This window comes from Cheilinus undulatus, linkage group 21 (assembly GCF_018320785.1).
Source record: "Cheilinus undulatus linkage group 21, ASM1832078v1, whole genome shotgun sequence".
Taxonomy (NCBI): Eukaryota; Metazoa; Chordata; class Actinopteri; order Labriformes; family Labridae; genus Cheilinus; species Cheilinus undulatus.
Genome location: NC_054885.1, coordinates 25,483,011 through 25,499,386, shown reverse-complemented (window position 1 = coordinate 25,499,386; position 16,376 = coordinate 25,483,011). Strand labels below are relative to the sequence as shown.

Below are 16,376 nucleotides of genomic sequence, written 5' to 3'. Positions count from 1 at the left end.
TGATATTTTCAATATCTTTTTGCTACGAATTTGATAGTTTTTCTTTCAGAATACCCTCTACATTCACAGTGGGAAACTAGGTATTCAGCACTGCATGTGAGCAACAGTAACCAAGGGGGATGGGGCTTAGTGATGGGTCAGTTGTGTTAAAGATGGTACAGAGAAACTGGATGGGCATAATTTTTAGTCATTGCTTAGAATGCCAACTCTCCCTTGTCTTATATAAACATATTTTTAATTCATACACAGTCATACAATACTAACACGCACTTTGTTGTGGATAACCCACATACAGGGGTTACAGGCTAGGAAATCATTTTAACCATATATTTATAACAACTGTAAACGGATAAATGTATGAATTAACCATACAAATGAAATAAGAAGTGATTAAGTGAACACACTTAGTGAGAGGTACCTTCTTACCCATCATGGTTGAGTATCTAGTGCATGAGAATAATGCTCAACAGTAACAGTTCTTAAAAATGAGGCATGAACCCTAGCTAAGTAAGTTATAAGGAATGTTAGAGGGAAATGATGACTGGAATGAAGAACTGAAGTCATGGCCTGACAGTTCACAATGGACCAGAACCTGAACAAGCTTTTAGTGACCGATTTGAATCCAACCTTTTAAAAAAAAAATCACAGTATTTTGTGATGTGTGATGGCACATTTCCATATAAAACACAAAACTGTGATTTGTATGTAGTATAGCAGGGAGAAATTGGTGGACTACGGACATGATCATCTCCCGTATAGTGCCACAGTCTCAGCTTTTTGAATAATATGTATAAATGTGCTCTTAAAACACTGTGCATGTTCTGTTAATTGTTAACTAGCAACGGCCATAAAGAATTTGAAAAGACTCTGCCTACTTGTCTTGCAGGATGGACGTCTAAGACCAGGAGATCAGCTCATAGCCATTAATAAGGAGTCCTTGATAGGTGTTACCCATGAGGAGGCTAAAAGCATGCTCAACAAAGTGAAATTCAGGTAGGTTGTGTATGTAGACACAAAAGTGAATGAAAAGACTAAGAACTAAAGATGCACAAATCCAATTTTTCAGTGGCTAATCCTCCTCCCTCACTTTTTCTGATGTTCATATATACGTCTTTGTGTAAAAACTTATGCCTTTGTATTGTGTTTCCAGCCAAGACACCTCAGTGGAAATAGCCTTCATCCCAGGGAAAGGACTTTTTCCCAGCAGCGCATCTCTCCACAATGGGGTCCACCGGGCTGCAGGCCACAACTCTGGGCGCCTAAAAGTCCATATCAGGTCACCTGAGGTCAGACCAATTGTCTCAGTGTATAATAAAAACATTTCAAAATATGCAAATGAGTTTATTGTAAATTACATTTCACATATAATAGTGAGATTTTAAATGGTTATTATTTGATTATCCAGTGATTCCAAACACAGTGTTATCCTCACACTGAATTCTGAAATCACCGGTTTGTCCTTCAAATATGTTTTTCTTTTTTTTCTTTTTTTTTTTTTTTTTACATATATGGGTGCTTTTCATAAGAATTTATTTCCACCAATGTTATGTTTTACCTTCTTATGTTTTTATCTTGGCATAGGCAAGAGGGTGACCAAATGGGTAACTGTTTCTTTATGGACGGGTTTAGTGCCTGGTAGTTGTGGTCCACATGCAAGAAGTGTCCTTAGGCAAGGCACTTAACACCAGGTTATTCCTTAGGGGCAAAATATTGAAATCTTACTGAGGGCCTGCTTGGCATGGTTTGCTATCATTGTATGGATGAGAGCTAGCATAATGTCTACAGAATTTTGGACGAGTAGAAAAGCAATGATTCAATTCAACACCTGCCTCTCAAAAGAAAAGATCGTACTTCTTAGCTTCTATGGACTAATAACATTTGATATATTGCAAATATAAGTAATAAATCAGCTTAGCAATAAAATCAGAGGCCTATAAAGATTCAAATGATGACTCCTTCCCTAAAGCAATTCTGAAAATCCCTCTAAAACAAGGGTGATTAAATATAGTTCAATATATCAGAAGAACTGATTTTAAAAAATCTTTAAAAAAATTCAATTTCCCACACTGATCTCCACTCCATAGTGTGCAATAGCTGATCAGTTACTTTGTCATTTCTTTCATCTTTATCACATTCAATATAGCATCTGACTTTTTTACACAAACTCTTTTAAACTGTTCTTTGACTATGCATAACAGTTGGGATTTTTCCTTATATAAATGTGCAGTAAATTTCACATCCAGGATTTTGATGTCTCTTTAATGTGTTTCCAGATCTGTGCTGAGGAGCCAACCACAGTGTCCTCACCGTCTCCTGACATCTGCCCACCAGATATTCATATTTCAGGTGAATACCTCACCATGTGTAGTCTCTTTGTTTAACTATCAAATTAGCCCTGGTTAATGTCTGCATGTGACACCTCTGTAGTAACACAAAGCAGGCTTATGAATTATTATGAGAGATAGGACTACAATGCTTATTGCATTAGAGGGAATCATTTGTTTTAGATCATATCAGAGAACTAATTGCAGTTTCATTTATATATCTTCTCTGTGTTATAATGATGCCAGTGTGAAGACTTTCTTTTTTCTATTAAATCCTCCTGTTGGTCTCCTTTTTCTATATTTCAACTCAAGTTTGATAACGTTAATATGGCTGTGCCAAACAGATACTATTACATTAAAACTTTGTACTGTTGTAGACAATTAATGCAGTATTCCACTGAAGACATTTTCTACTACATTTTCTACAACTGTAAGAAAATGTGTATTAATATGAAATGCCTGTCAAGTCACTGTTTAGATGTTCTGTGATTTGTCCTACATATCCTCATAATCCGATACATATTAGATAAACCCAGCTGAACAAGAATGAAAAAAGGGAAAGCTTCTGCTCCCTTATAGAGACTGGGGATTAGATAGAAAGGAATGCACAAGATTTTGTCCCATCTTATAACAGTGTGTAAGTTCATGATTGTTCTACAGTTGTTTTTGTAATAAACTGGAGAACATATTTTACAGAAAACAGACGGTTAGTAGAAAACAACCTAGTATATATGACAGTTAAGTTATGTGGCAAATATGATTATTTTGTTCTTCATTTCTCCAAATTTGCTTAACTTTTAGTTATGCAATATAAACTCTGAGAATTATTTTCACTGAATTTATGGATCTTCAGGTTTACTACAACTATAGCAGTTGTCATAACAGAAGTATCTGTAATGAAAAGTGATACCCCAATAGGGTAAATTTTAACAGTATATTTTGTACAAAAACAAACTTAACTGAAAAAATCAAAAAGATTTTTATATTATGTAAATTTAGAATGTTTAACAGACCAGCGTATCTAACCTTGACTTTCGGCCATGGATCTCAGCTCAAAGCCACCCAATGCCCAAATCCTACTGACCTTGATTACCCCAGTCAACATTGTTTCACAGGTGTTGTGACTACTTAGCTTCTCTCCAGGCTCTTATTGGTTTTGTAAGTTGCCATCCATGGCAGCTTTCAGCTTGAATTTCCCTCTGAAATTAATGTTATTCACTTTCAAGGCTAGTTATAAAAGCAATTTTGTTGTTGTTATTATTATTATTATTATTATTATTATTATTATTATTATTGCTGCTGCTGCTGCTGCTGCTGTTGTTGTTATTTTGAACATTGTATGTAGATATTTGCCTTTCTTTAATAAGACAGCTGAAAAGTAATCAGAAAAAAATAGGAAAGAAAGAGTCACAGTTTACAGGCTAACGAGCAGAGTGGAACCAGGGCAGCTGCAGCCTTGTCTTTAGCCACAACTCATGGGGCAACCATTAGTAACAGCAGTCAGTCATTGTGACAGTAAAATACATATAAGAAGCATTAATTCATCCATCCAACCAACCATTTTCTTCCGCTTATTCGGAGCTGGGCTAGATGGCAGCAGGCTAAACTAGTCCACCCAGACATCCCTCTCTCTAGCAGCATTTTCCGGCTCTTCCTGGAGGATTCTGAGACGTTCTATGGCAAGATGAAAAATATAAACCCTTCAGCCCGTCCTGGGTCTACCTGGGGTTTTCTTCCAGTTGGACGACCCCAGAAGACCTCCACCGAGAGGCAATCAGGAGGCATCCTGATGAAATGCCCAAACCAACTCAACCGGCTCCTTTTTAGGTGAAGGAGCAGCGGTTCTACTTTGAGATTCCCTCCAGATGTCTGAGCTCCTCACCCTAACACTGTAAAACCGAACAAGTTAAACGTACTCAAAATATTGGTAAAAACTGGTTTTGTCCAGAAAAAATTAAGTTATGTGAATGCATTTTGGAGTAAACGTAGGTTAAAATATTTAATTTACATTACAATCCTCTATGAGTTAGTAGTACATAAAACATTAGGGACACGATTATATAAGCTGAAAGACTGTAATTGTTCAGAAGCAGACAGCCATTTTAAGTTATATAAACTCAATTTTACTTGTACATTTCTGTTGGGTTAACTTATCTTTAGTTAAACTACACTGCAGAAACTTTTCTACACTTAAAATTCTGTTTAAACCCAACTATAAACAATATGTTTAAGTATTTTTCATAAAGCAACATGTTCTCCATCTGCTGCAATTTGTCCTTAGTTCTTTCCCGTACTTTAGTACTTTAGTTTCGAGCTGGGCCTGACAGTGTCTCGTGGAGATAGGCCTGGCCCCCCAGCCAAACAGTGAAAATTCAGAATTTTTCCGGATGCCATGGAGTGGTATCTTAGGGCAACTGTGGCTCAGTTGATCATCTCAATCGGAAGGTTGTGGGTTTGACCCCCAGCTGCCACAGTCACATGTCGGTGTGTCTTTTGGAAAGACCCCTAACCCCTGTTTGCTCACACTGCTGTGACAATGGCATGTAACTGTCTGGATGCTGAATGGGATTAGTCAATACTGATGGTCATCAGTCCATCGCAACCTCTGACACTGATGTATGAATGTGGAATAAATGGGTTGGTGTGACCTGTGGTATGAAAGTGCTTTGAGTATTCAGACGACTAGAAAAGCACTACAGACGCTCAAGTCAATTTACAATTTAACCATGATTCAGAGAAGGCTGCTGTTACAAAAGCAGGTCTTTCAGTCATCCCCACTAGTAAGGGCTTTGGGGAGGGAGCAATTCCGGTGGGTGGTTTGAATAGGTGGAGAGTAGTCACAGAAATGAGCTCATACCCCTAGTAACAGTGGCTGTGCAGACCCACACTGAGAGGAAATGTACTAATGCAAGCAAACACAAATCTGGGACAGGCAAACTCATCAAATTAATATGAGTATTGGCTTTCAGCCCTCCCCTCACTCACTGTCCCTCACACTCAACCTTATAATCATCCACCTTGCCTGCAGTCCTCTTTTTTTAATCATCTGCTTTACAGTTCCCCACCCAAACACACACTCATGCCCCCCCCACCCACCCACCCACACACATGCACTAAGCATCTTTATCCCCACAACAACATCTATCAAATCCACAGACAATAACACTCATATTGCAGATTACCAAAAATTTCTCTCCTCATTGTGAGCTGGGTGCGCTGTGGCCTCACATGCTCTCCTTATTCTGTTAGCTGCAAATGCTAACAGCTACAGGTTGAATATGGTTTACAAATACGACACTTTCAACATTTTGTGTGTTTTGTAGCTGTTTTTCCTCCCCCAGATAAAGTAAATCCTCTTTCTTTCTCTCTTCATTCCTGCCCTCTCCCCTTTTTAATTCTTTCTCAAGGTTCAACCAGCCAGAGGTCCCCAACAGAGGCTAAACCTAAGATAACTCTAGACCCCTACATACGTCTCAAATCAGATAAGTTAGACTTGGTAAGTCTAGTTCTTTGGTCAAAGAATTTAAAGCCATAATATTCGTATCCTTCTTTTGACGTCTAAGAGGTGATCTCTGCTTCTTTTAGTTATAGTGTGCATTTTAAATGATGACAGATCAAATGTTTATCACCAGTATAGAGCTTTTCCTCTCCAGGCTGTCATTTAATCTAATCATTGACCTGCAGTCTCTCTGCCTGCTCTGTAACAATTGCATCCTTCATATGCACATCATTTCAGCCCTATCAGCACATTGTCTTCTCGCTCACTCTTCAACCCTAGCCCTCCAGCTGCCTATCTCTCTTTTGAAAGTCTCTATTTTTCTCCTCTCACATGTCAGTCCATCAGGCTGCACCACTTTTCCTCAGTTGGTCACCAGAATTCACCCTGGATCCAGCTAAATCATAATTATCAATTCATTGTGGAATTTGGGGTAGATAATGTGAGTTGAAGTGTACAGGCACAGTTCATCATTTATCCGCTGGCTTCTTTGCAAAATGAAAAAAAGAGAGAGGGAGTAGGACAAACTTGGGATATTTTTCAATTTCATAACTATCGCATGCAGTTCAGATGATGAAATGTCACATTGTCAGAAGCAACTGATAGAAGACAAACAAGTAACTGTTTTATGGTTTTACGTATGTGTGCAATTTAAGCAAAGGGCGACACAACTCTTTTTTTTTTTTTTTTTTTTTTTTTTTTTTTGTGGAAGTGGAAAACACATGCTTATTCTAGAGGTTGCCAATGTTCTAGTATTAAAAATTTGCCTTAAAAACCAAAATGTCTCATTGTAGCTTCTTGAAGACTGGAGCATACAGCTGGTGATATAAAAAAGTAACTTCTTTAGGGAGAACATCTTTAAGACTTTCTTGAGGCCAGCAAAGACTACACGATTTTAGAACAATTATTGCCTGACCTGACAGTCAGAGGGTTTCAGGACCTTTCTGCCCCCAAAATCTGTTGTGTCATCTCCTGTAGTGTGTGTGTAGTGTGTCAAGGACACATCTTAGACACTTCACAACTGCTAATTACCTCCATACAGAAAGTCTTGCATGTTAAAGAGGAGCCAAGATGGTGCAGCTGTAGGATGGTTTTTCATGTGCTGGCAAAACTTTTTCTGTGCAGAGCTTGAACTCATCTGCCCAATGCTAAGAATTATATAAATATTTTAGTGAGTATTTTGTGATGAGTAGAATTTTGTGAAATGCTAACCCTTTTTGTTGCCCTTTGATGTGCTTTTCTGGCTGGCCTTTACCGAAGCGCAGGAGCAGACAGAGGAATCTGACTAACTTTTGCTGTTTTGCTAGTGTGACTTCCCAATCTTTAAGATCTAACAAAGAACTAAAAACTAAAAACTCCACCAATATGTAAATGGCTTGGGATAGAGTAGAGGTGGAAGGGGAATTAGAGAGTCTCAATTGAGTTTATGCCTTTGCAACAAAAACGTGTATCTCTCTGTGAGGACCTGTCCAAGGCTGATCTGCTGTCAGTAATCAACAACATTTCTGAGTCACAGCGCTGCTTAAAGCTGGGCATAGACTGTTCAATTTCAAGGCGATTGCCTAGTAGTCATGGTGGAATGTCAGCTCATACTGTATGACTTTATCGCTTACAAAGCACGACCCTTGCACTTGATGTAAGATACAATGGTTGTGCACAACCTGCGTGCACACACTGTACAAATGAAGCTGGGTCTTTAGGTTTCTCTTAAAAGTAGAAAGGGACAATGAGGACCGAATGGAGTTGGATGATTTATTCCACCATTGAGGGACAACAGAGGAGAAGAGTCAAGCTAGTGACTTAGAGGTCTGATGAGCTGCAAGTACCAGGTGCCATTTGCAGATAACAGTCTGTCTCAGACAGCGTGTTTAAGAGGAGCCAAAATGACGCCACTCTTGAATGGTTTTGTGCTGGCTCAGACCATGGATGAGGAAAAAAGGGTACATCCACAATGGTTCTCAATCCGAGTTCAGCATGACCAGGTTTAGGTGGATGCTGAATAATCTGAAATCTCAAGCAGAAGAACGCAAATATCTCTGAAGACCTAATGTGAAAGATCTGAGAGCAAAGCTGGTAGAGGGGACATGAACACAAAAACAGGAGAGCAGACTTCAGGGGCTCATTTGCCATCATTTCTGGTAACAGGGTGTCTGTACATGACGTGACATGAGATAACATTAGAGGTAAATATACAAGTAGGCAGGTAAAATTGTTTTTGTCAGATATACTGTAAGATGGTAAAGAAACAGATTTCCTTTTCTCCCTGTCTTTGGATCCTTTATTGGTGAGAAGTATCCTTGTGCCTACTGGTAATATGTTTTCAAGATTACATGCATTGAAATGAATATTTTCATCATCTTTTTATTTATGCTTACAGAAAAGTGGGATCCATTCATAGTAATGCTGCTTAATATGATCCAGCTCATAGTATGACAGGGTATTTTAACTGAACGAGTTTAATTTTTTTCTGATAATCCCTGATCTGTTAGTTCAAACAATGTACAGTATATCAACAACTTTCAACAGACACAACATTATACTTGTTCATAATTATTCTGTAATCTGAAACATCTTATGGAAAGACTGAAAGGATGAGTCATTTTAACTATGATAGAAACTGAACAATGTTTAGAGTGCTGTAGTTTCAAAGGAATAACCTGTTTCTCCTCTTGTGGCAATAGAAACATGCTAAAAATATCTCTGTGTACCTTTTGGTCATTGTTGCTCAGGCTTTGTCCTTCCTTGGGTTGGATGTCACAGAAGAGAAGAGGAAGATGCTAAAACAAAGTCTGAACACAGACCCACAAGGAACTGTGGCCTATGGAGGTGAGACACAAAAAAACCCAAAAAGACACACACTTCTACTTCTGTTAGCAGTAAGGTGATATATCTGTCTTGAAATCCTGTCAGATCACATACTCCTTGTGATGGTTGCATGTCAGTAACTAGTTATGTCACCTGTGTATGGTGTCACATTGGAATAGCTCTGTCTGTAGACAAAGTCCAAAAAGAATATTTCAGTGCTTCATACTTTTAAATATAATTTACAAACAGGACCTTATTGTAAGTGTTAAAAAAAATCCTATAGTAATATTTTTTATTACTTAATTTATTACTGATTGAATCTGCTTATGAAGGGCTTGTAAACAAAGCTTTCAAGTATATCCTTGGAAATGATTAATGATCAAACCCACTGACTAGAACACAATCTAAGGAACTGTTCCTTATATCTTGTCCGTTATTTGTAAACCTGAAATGAATTAACTCTTTCAGTTCTATTTTTTTCTGTACATACAATACACTTTTTACATTTGCAGTACAAAGTTATATGCAGCAATACACAACACAGCAACTGGGGAAAGAGAGTCAGTAAAATGTATTTGAAGTGTACAGTGGAAAATAAATTTCTTATATTCATGCCTTAAATCGAGACAAGTTTCAATATAATGGTTGAATAAAACACGTTTAAGTTGTTGAAGTCAGTAGTCATTGTTCCATTGTTTGATGTCTGTCTACTCTCAGACTTTATGGATGCCACACGGAACATCTTTCAGGAGGACCTTGAAGAGCTTGGTTTAGGGGCAGGTCCCTTCATGTTTTCTTATCATGAAGCTGCAAGTTTGATGGATACATCTGCCTTCCACTCTCCTGTAAGCAGTCTTAACAGCCTCTCACATCTTTTAACACAGACTAGTAAAAAACATAGCTTTATTTGTTGCAAAGACAGTGTGACCCTTATATATATATTTCAGTGTTTTTGAAGTTGGGTTGTACAAGGTACTTGGCAATAGTAGTAGCCTCCAGAGATTTTGTGTGTTATACCCATTTAAACAGGGCACGCTTGAAGAAGCTAGGCTATACAGCACTAAAGCTGCTCCGCCCAATTTAAAGAGTTTTAAGTAAAACTGGGCCAAAGACACTGTTGGCTAAATTGTAAATTTTTTGAAGCTTTTTACGTATCATCCACATTACAAGTATCAAACTTAAGGCCTGCAGGCCAAATCCAGCCCACCATTAGATCTCATCAGCCTGACAAGACATTTTGGGGAAATTGTTTAAATATGCAGTATGATTTATGATGCAATAAATGAGATATATGGCATGTTAAACTCTTTTCAGCAGGGAGTAATATCATGAAATAAGTACACTGCAGTGTGCACACCATTCAGCTGCAACATTACCTCAGCTTAGCAAACACTGTCCAAAAAGAGAACGGTTGATACAGACTGCAGGATTTTTCAAGTGAGTTGAAAGAAAAGTTTCTTTTGTCTGTTTTAACAAGATTTTATCAGTGCAGAAGAACCAACCACCTGCTCACAGCTTCACTCTGCTCTCTAGTCCTAAAGTAGCCCAGTCCTGACCATACTTCTGACCAGTTTCTTGCATAGTTATGTCTTGGCAAACATGAGAGGTTTTTATGCCATGTAAAACAAAGCCTCTACCTCTGATCAGGCCACAAAAATCTGCTGCCCAAATAACAAACACTTTCACCTATTGTGCTGAATTTATTCACATATGATTTTGAATTATGATCGTGGTCGCTTATGTTAAGTGTTGATTGTTTTTAAATCCTGTGGTGAATTAACCTTCCCACCATAGTAAAGATGTTCTTAATAACTGACACAGCAAAATGGTTTGCTTAATGGAGAGAATGGGGAAGAACACTACCACTTCAAATTTGGAGGGTGGAGTTTTCCCATCATGCTTTTGGTGGGTTGTTTAGATATGTTTTAGATGTTTCAGATGCATTTATATGTGTGTAGATGTTGTGTGTTGTACAGTGATTGTTGTTGGGATTTCTTTGCTCACATTTTTGGTGAATTATTCTTGTTTCTATGTTAAACACTGCACCATGAGTGAAGTCATCCACTAAGTTGATTACTTCCTGACTGCTGAAGGTGTTGGCACTCTGTGCACCTCTGGCTAGCAGGAAATCTTGGGGAAGACTCAGAATCCACAGGAGAAATTACATATCCTATCTGGTCTAGGTATGGCTCAGGATCCCCCAAAAGGAAATGGAAAGTGTCGTTGGGGAGAGGCATGTCTGGGTTGACTAGCTCAATTTGTCGCCATGTCAGCCTGGCCCCAGATAAATGGAAGAAAGTGGATAATTAGGTTTAAGAAACCACAACATCTGAAATGAAACCCTGAAACCCAGTTGTTAGTAGCTTTTAGCTCCTTTGGCCCACTGAGTCTCCATCTGCAGACGTTTTTGTCTGTGTACTCCAGGTCATAAAAGTCTCCCCTTGTATCATTACTCAAGTTCAAATTGTTCATTTTTGTTTTTGCTGAGTTTGTTGCTGTTGTCCCTGTCAAAGCCTGCAGACCCATACATCTCATCAGGAGTGATATGCTGAAGAGGAAGAACACTTAGCAATAGCTTGCTTTGCAAAATTGTGCCAAACACAGAGGCGTTCTGTGTGGAAAAATGAAACTCTTCGAAAGTTTTGATATGGCATACAATTGAACCAACAGTGTTTTTTTGGCCTGTTCTTACCTACACAAAGCAATTGTACCCATCTGTAGAGCTATATAGCCTGGCATCCCCCAGCCCATCCTTCACACACTGAAATTTCTGGAGGCTAATCCCATTACTATTGCCAAGTGGCTTGTACAACCTAACTTCAAAAATACTGAAATATCCATTTAACATTCTTTTCTGAGGAAGTAAGATAAATACAAAACACCCACAGGGCATAAAGAAAAATTATAACTGTGTGTGTGCATGTGTGCATTTGTGTTTTTAGACATATGAATCTGAATGCAGCTACAGCAGCGAGGAGATGGAGCAGTTTCAGACAGAAGTAAAGCAGCTGCAAACCCAGATGAAGCAGCTTAAGGTAAATGTAAACACTGGTGCTCAAAGTGTTGGTGGATGTTCTATATTAGACAATAAAACAGGAATCTACTAGTTAACAGATCATCTTGGATTGTCTGAGAATTCAACTGAGAGGACTGAGCAGAGGGTGGACAATTCTATGAGTCTAATGCATAACCAGAAAACTGTTCACCAGCAAAGAAGTGAATACATGTTTCAGCATTTACATCAACATACACACTGCATTCCCTTGGGCTTAATAAATGTGTTCCCCTCTTGAGTTGAACAAATTCAAAAACAAAAATCAGCAAAACAGATGGAGAATTAGGCTCAGTTGAGATAATTTCATGTTGCGAGTACAGCATGTAACAGCTGAAGTAATTTAATAAGTGTAAAAGAAGAATTTTTATTAGTTTAATGATATCAGAAATACTAACACCAAGCTATGTGTCCTGTGTATCCAGTGGATGTGGTACTCTATTTGGATCCTTTGAAGAAACAATTATACTATGCTGCCAAAAACAAACAAAAGAGGAAGTAAAGTAAATACATAAGGTGAATAAAATACTTGCTACAAGTTGTATCAAAATTAAAAAAAAAAATACATAAAATTTAGACATAAAGATTTCACAAATAAAACTGTTTACCAGCATCAATAAAGCAACAGAGACAGTCAGAAATGTGCCAACTGCACTTCATTTAAACCTACAAAAGTCCATAATAGCCAGATAAAATGAAAGTAATATATTTTTCTATTCGTCTAGTCTCAGTACCACTGAGGGTCTAAGCATTTTATGCCTGCCTGTTAGGCTTCATCTCTTGCTGCATCTCCTGCCAGGTGATGCTGAGGGACATGGAACACAGCAAGAAAACCCTGGAGGAGGAGCTGCAGAAGACATCAGAGGTAAGAGAGAGATCAAACCATGTATGGAAACAACCAAACAGAGGAACAAAGCAGTTAGTTTATTTAAAGCTTCTCTTCTTTTATCCAGAAAGCATGTTTGACTATTGAGGAGAACAATCGCCTGAAGAGTCGCCTGCAGAGAGCTGAGGCTGAGGCTGGACAGCGCCAGACCAGCAGTGCAGAGCAGGACTATGAGGAGGTCATCCAGCTGCTGGAGGCTGAGATTAAAGACCTGAAAAACCAGCTAGCTAGCAAGAGGCAAGGACAGGGAGTTGAGGCAACCAAGATGAGTCCCACACAGGTATTTAACTTGTTCTATTTTGAATTGTTTTTAACCTCAATGATGGAAACTTCTCCAGACATTATTGGAGTGCTTTAGTTACTGTTTATTTTTTTAATATGGATTTTTAAATAGGCCTACTGAATGTCTAATAATGTCTACCATAAAGTGGCAGAACTAAAACTTCCATGAAGATTTCTTCAATAATCTTTATTGACAGTCTTTTTAATATACTTCTACATAATATTGTCAGCAGCTGTTATAGTACATACAATGTAATTGTTCATTGGGCAAGTGTAAACTGTTTTTTTTCAGGAGGAGGTGTTGGAACTGAACAGGAGGCTGACAACCATTGACTGCCAGCTAAAGAAGTCAGAAACGATGAGGAAACACCTGGAGGTCTCCAACAGGAAACTGTTAGGCTTTGCTCAGGTATATCTATAACTGGACACGCTGACATTAAATTTTGGTTCATCAGAATCCTAACATAATCACATGGTTTACAGCCCAATGATTGGCCAATGAATAAATCCTTGAAGTACCTTGGTACTATGATAACATAAATTGTTCACTTGCTCTGATGTTGCCAGACACAACTCAAGTTCACATTTAAAATTTTAAGGGTCTGAATTAGACATTATGATGTTCTAGAGCTTTTCTTGGGTATATTTTCTCTTGCTGGACTTCTTTAAAATTAAATCTAAATCTCCCATCATATATAGCCTACAGCTCGTTGAATGTTTTTTTGGGGAAAAGAGAGTCATAAATTAGCAATTCATAGAAGATGACTGCAGTGTGTAATCTTTTTTTATGGAATCAGTCTGCCCCCTTATGGTTGATGGCCCCGTTTGAATCCTATGCAAATTTTTAAAGGTCATGGCTTATCTGCACTCATGTAATCTTAATATCCAGGATTAATACTTCCTCCCTTAACAAAATACAATGTGGTGTAACTGGTCCATGGTTAGAGACAGTCATTTTGCCCTCTATTGACTCAAAAAGGAATGGTTCAGCAAGGAAACTGAATAAACAGGCATAAAGCTAAGAATGAAGTTGATAACATGACATGGTATGTGACCAAAAGTACCCACAGAATCTGTAATCTTAAAATCTCAGCTACCAACATCTATATTTTGAACATACTGTCCATATTGTCGTGCTTAAAGATGCAATTACATAAGTAAATTTTTTTCATACAGCAAATGGGCTGACTGTAGCTCAGAAAGTAGAGCTGGGCAAGACACAATTGCCTCTCCTGCTGCATCAGTAGCATATCTTGTGTATGGGACTAGTTAATATTGATGGCCACCCTCAATGCAGCTGTGGCAACAGTATGTGAATGTGGAGTGAATGGGTAAGTGTGACTGGCAGTGTAAAAAGTGCTTTGTGGCACACAAACAAAAGTCCATTTTTGATCTACCATACAGCAACTATTATTTTGCAAAAACTGCTATAATATCGTCCAAAATATTAAACATCATCCAATCGGTCTGGCAGCTAAGAAGCATGTTATATTCAGTAATGATTTTTTTTTTCTTCAAAGTTCTCATTACAAAGTTTGTGAATAAAACAACTGCTGATGGATAACTAATTAGTATAGCTTAAGGACCATCTTTTTGTATGAGGGGCTCTTATGAGAGCATGAAAGACTTGCATTATTTTTGTTTTTCAGAATGTCCACAAAGTGTTGACCACACCCAGTCTGGGGTAAGGGATTCTGAAAATCTAAAGCTCAAAATCACATGGCACTTTACACTATCCAGTCCTGACCCTAACTTCCTGTAAATGTTTTGTACATTAGGAACACCAGGTCGTCTCCAGGCACTGACAGTCCTGACACCCCATTACCAATTCCTGATCCAGCCCTCCAACTGGCTGTGGAGGCCAAAGAGCTGGTGGTAGGAGCATGTACCCTCACTGCTGATGCCAGAGGTACAAAGTGCAAAATGTAATGCGCTAGAGAATGAAAAAGCCAGAGTTCTGTTTGCTCCTCAGTTTTATTTTAGTCAGGTCTTGACCTAACTGATAGTGAAACATCTGATTTTCTCCTTTGGGAGCTGCATATTTTCACTGCTCATTTTCATGGATCTACATTTTGCCCTTTTCATACCAAAATGCAGACTCAGGTGATGCATTTGATTTTAGGTTCATGGTTTAATATAGGCCAGTAATTTCTAGATCAACAGATGAACTTAGGAGTCACCATAATTAACATATCTCGCCTAAACAAGTCAATTTATGTAGTTGGTGTTATGCTGTCTGTGTATGGTATTTATGAGCCTTCTTTCTTCTGAGCTTTGGACTTTAAAAAATGACAGCTATCATTTTTTAAAACATATTTAACATTTGTTCCTGGTTTGATACATTTTGTATTTTTCTTTCACTTATGTCATGTGACTTTACATGAAAATGATGTTACCACTAAGATGTCTTACTCTGACGTATCACCTTCAGTGAGTGCACCTGAGGCAGCATCAGTCCAAGATGACAGCCCTCACCATGTATGAGCAACAGAGAGCCTGAGAGTACCAGAGAAAGCTGAAGATGCTGTATGAACAGCTGAACCAATGCACTCTGCGCTGCAGTCAACATTCAGGACACCATCTTAATACTTCTTCTTTAATTGATAATTTATTTCAGTGATTGAAAATTACACAGTCAGTGTTTTATGCCAATGCTATCTTGCACACATCATATGGATATCTTCTCTCGTTACATTTAGCAGTATTTATAGAGGAGGTTCAGCAGCGGGAACTTTTGAACTGAGTCATGACCCAAGGACTCTCAACTTTTCATGATAAAATATGTAAAGAAGTCTTTAAAGAAACTCATTCATCTATCCATCCATTAGCTGCTTGCAGGACTGTTAGGGAAAGGAAACATTGGGGGAGAGGTAAGATACAAACTTTACTGGTCAAGAATTGCAACTATCAATACTCAAATGGAAACCTATGGGCAATTTGGAATCTAATTAAATGTAAATGAGGACTTGTCTCATGGAAAAGGATGATCAAGAGGTACTGTTCTAAGAGTCCTCCCTGGTCAAGGTAACACACTGCCATCTCTCTCCATTGGATGTCCCTGATCTTCTCCGGCTCTCCAGTTGTGAACTGTTGAATAAATGCTGGACAAAAGCAAGAGCCCTTTTGCCCATTTTCTAAACTATTTTTGTGCCCTTACTATTATTCAGAGTAGTTGGGCCTGAACAGTGTTTTTCCCTAATGCTTCATTTCACTGCATGATTCATGTTGATGTGTGACCTACATCCAGGACTGGATAAAACATTGTGTTATCTTGTGCTTTGTAGTCAAGAATGAGCAAACATCCGTCACAGACTACACCTGGAACATACATTTTATTTATATCAGGATCTGCAAATACATTTAGAAAAACTGACATGCCCTGTAATTCTGCAATGTTGCATCTTGATGTGGCCTCATATCTTTGTTTCATTTTGTATTAAAGTAATAACTGATGAATAAATCTGATGTTGTTTATTCCAGTTGTCTAAAATGTCATTTCCAGTTATAATACTGAAAAAACTTCATTGTTTT

At 38.2% G+C, this 16,376-nt stretch overlaps 1 protein-coding gene across 2 annotated transcripts in view; it reads left to right on the top strand.

The window, feature by feature from the left end:
- The window catches only part of si:dkeyp-72e1.9 (syntaxin-binding protein 4), a 71,836-nt gene extending 55,517 nt beyond the window's left edge, over window positions 1-16,319 (top strand). For both annotated transcript variants that reach the window (XM_041816770.1, XM_041816771.1), the window contains exons 9-21: window positions 887-993; window positions 1,151-1,286; window positions 2,274-2,346; window positions 5,732-5,820; window positions 8,550-8,646; window positions 9,343-9,470; window positions 11,568-11,660; window positions 12,477-12,542; window positions 12,631-12,843; window positions 13,138-13,254; window positions 14,495-14,529; window positions 14,624-14,754; window positions 15,277-16,319. In XM_041816770.1, coding sequence (XP_041672704.1) covers window positions 887-993; window positions 1,151-1,286; window positions 2,274-2,346; window positions 5,732-5,820; window positions 8,550-8,646; window positions 9,343-9,470; window positions 11,568-11,660; window positions 12,477-12,542; window positions 12,631-12,843; window positions 13,138-13,254; window positions 14,495-14,529; window positions 14,624-14,754; window positions 15,277-15,329 — 1,338 coding nt within the window. In that variant the 3' untranslated portion in view covers window positions 15,330-16,319. The remainder of the gene's footprint in view (window positions 1-886; window positions 994-1,150; window positions 1,287-2,273; window positions 2,347-5,731; window positions 5,821-8,549; window positions 8,647-9,342; window positions 9,471-11,567; window positions 11,661-12,476; window positions 12,543-12,630; window positions 12,844-13,137; window positions 13,255-14,494; window positions 14,530-14,623; window positions 14,755-15,276) is intronic.
- Window positions 16,320-16,376: the final 57 nt, after the last annotated feature.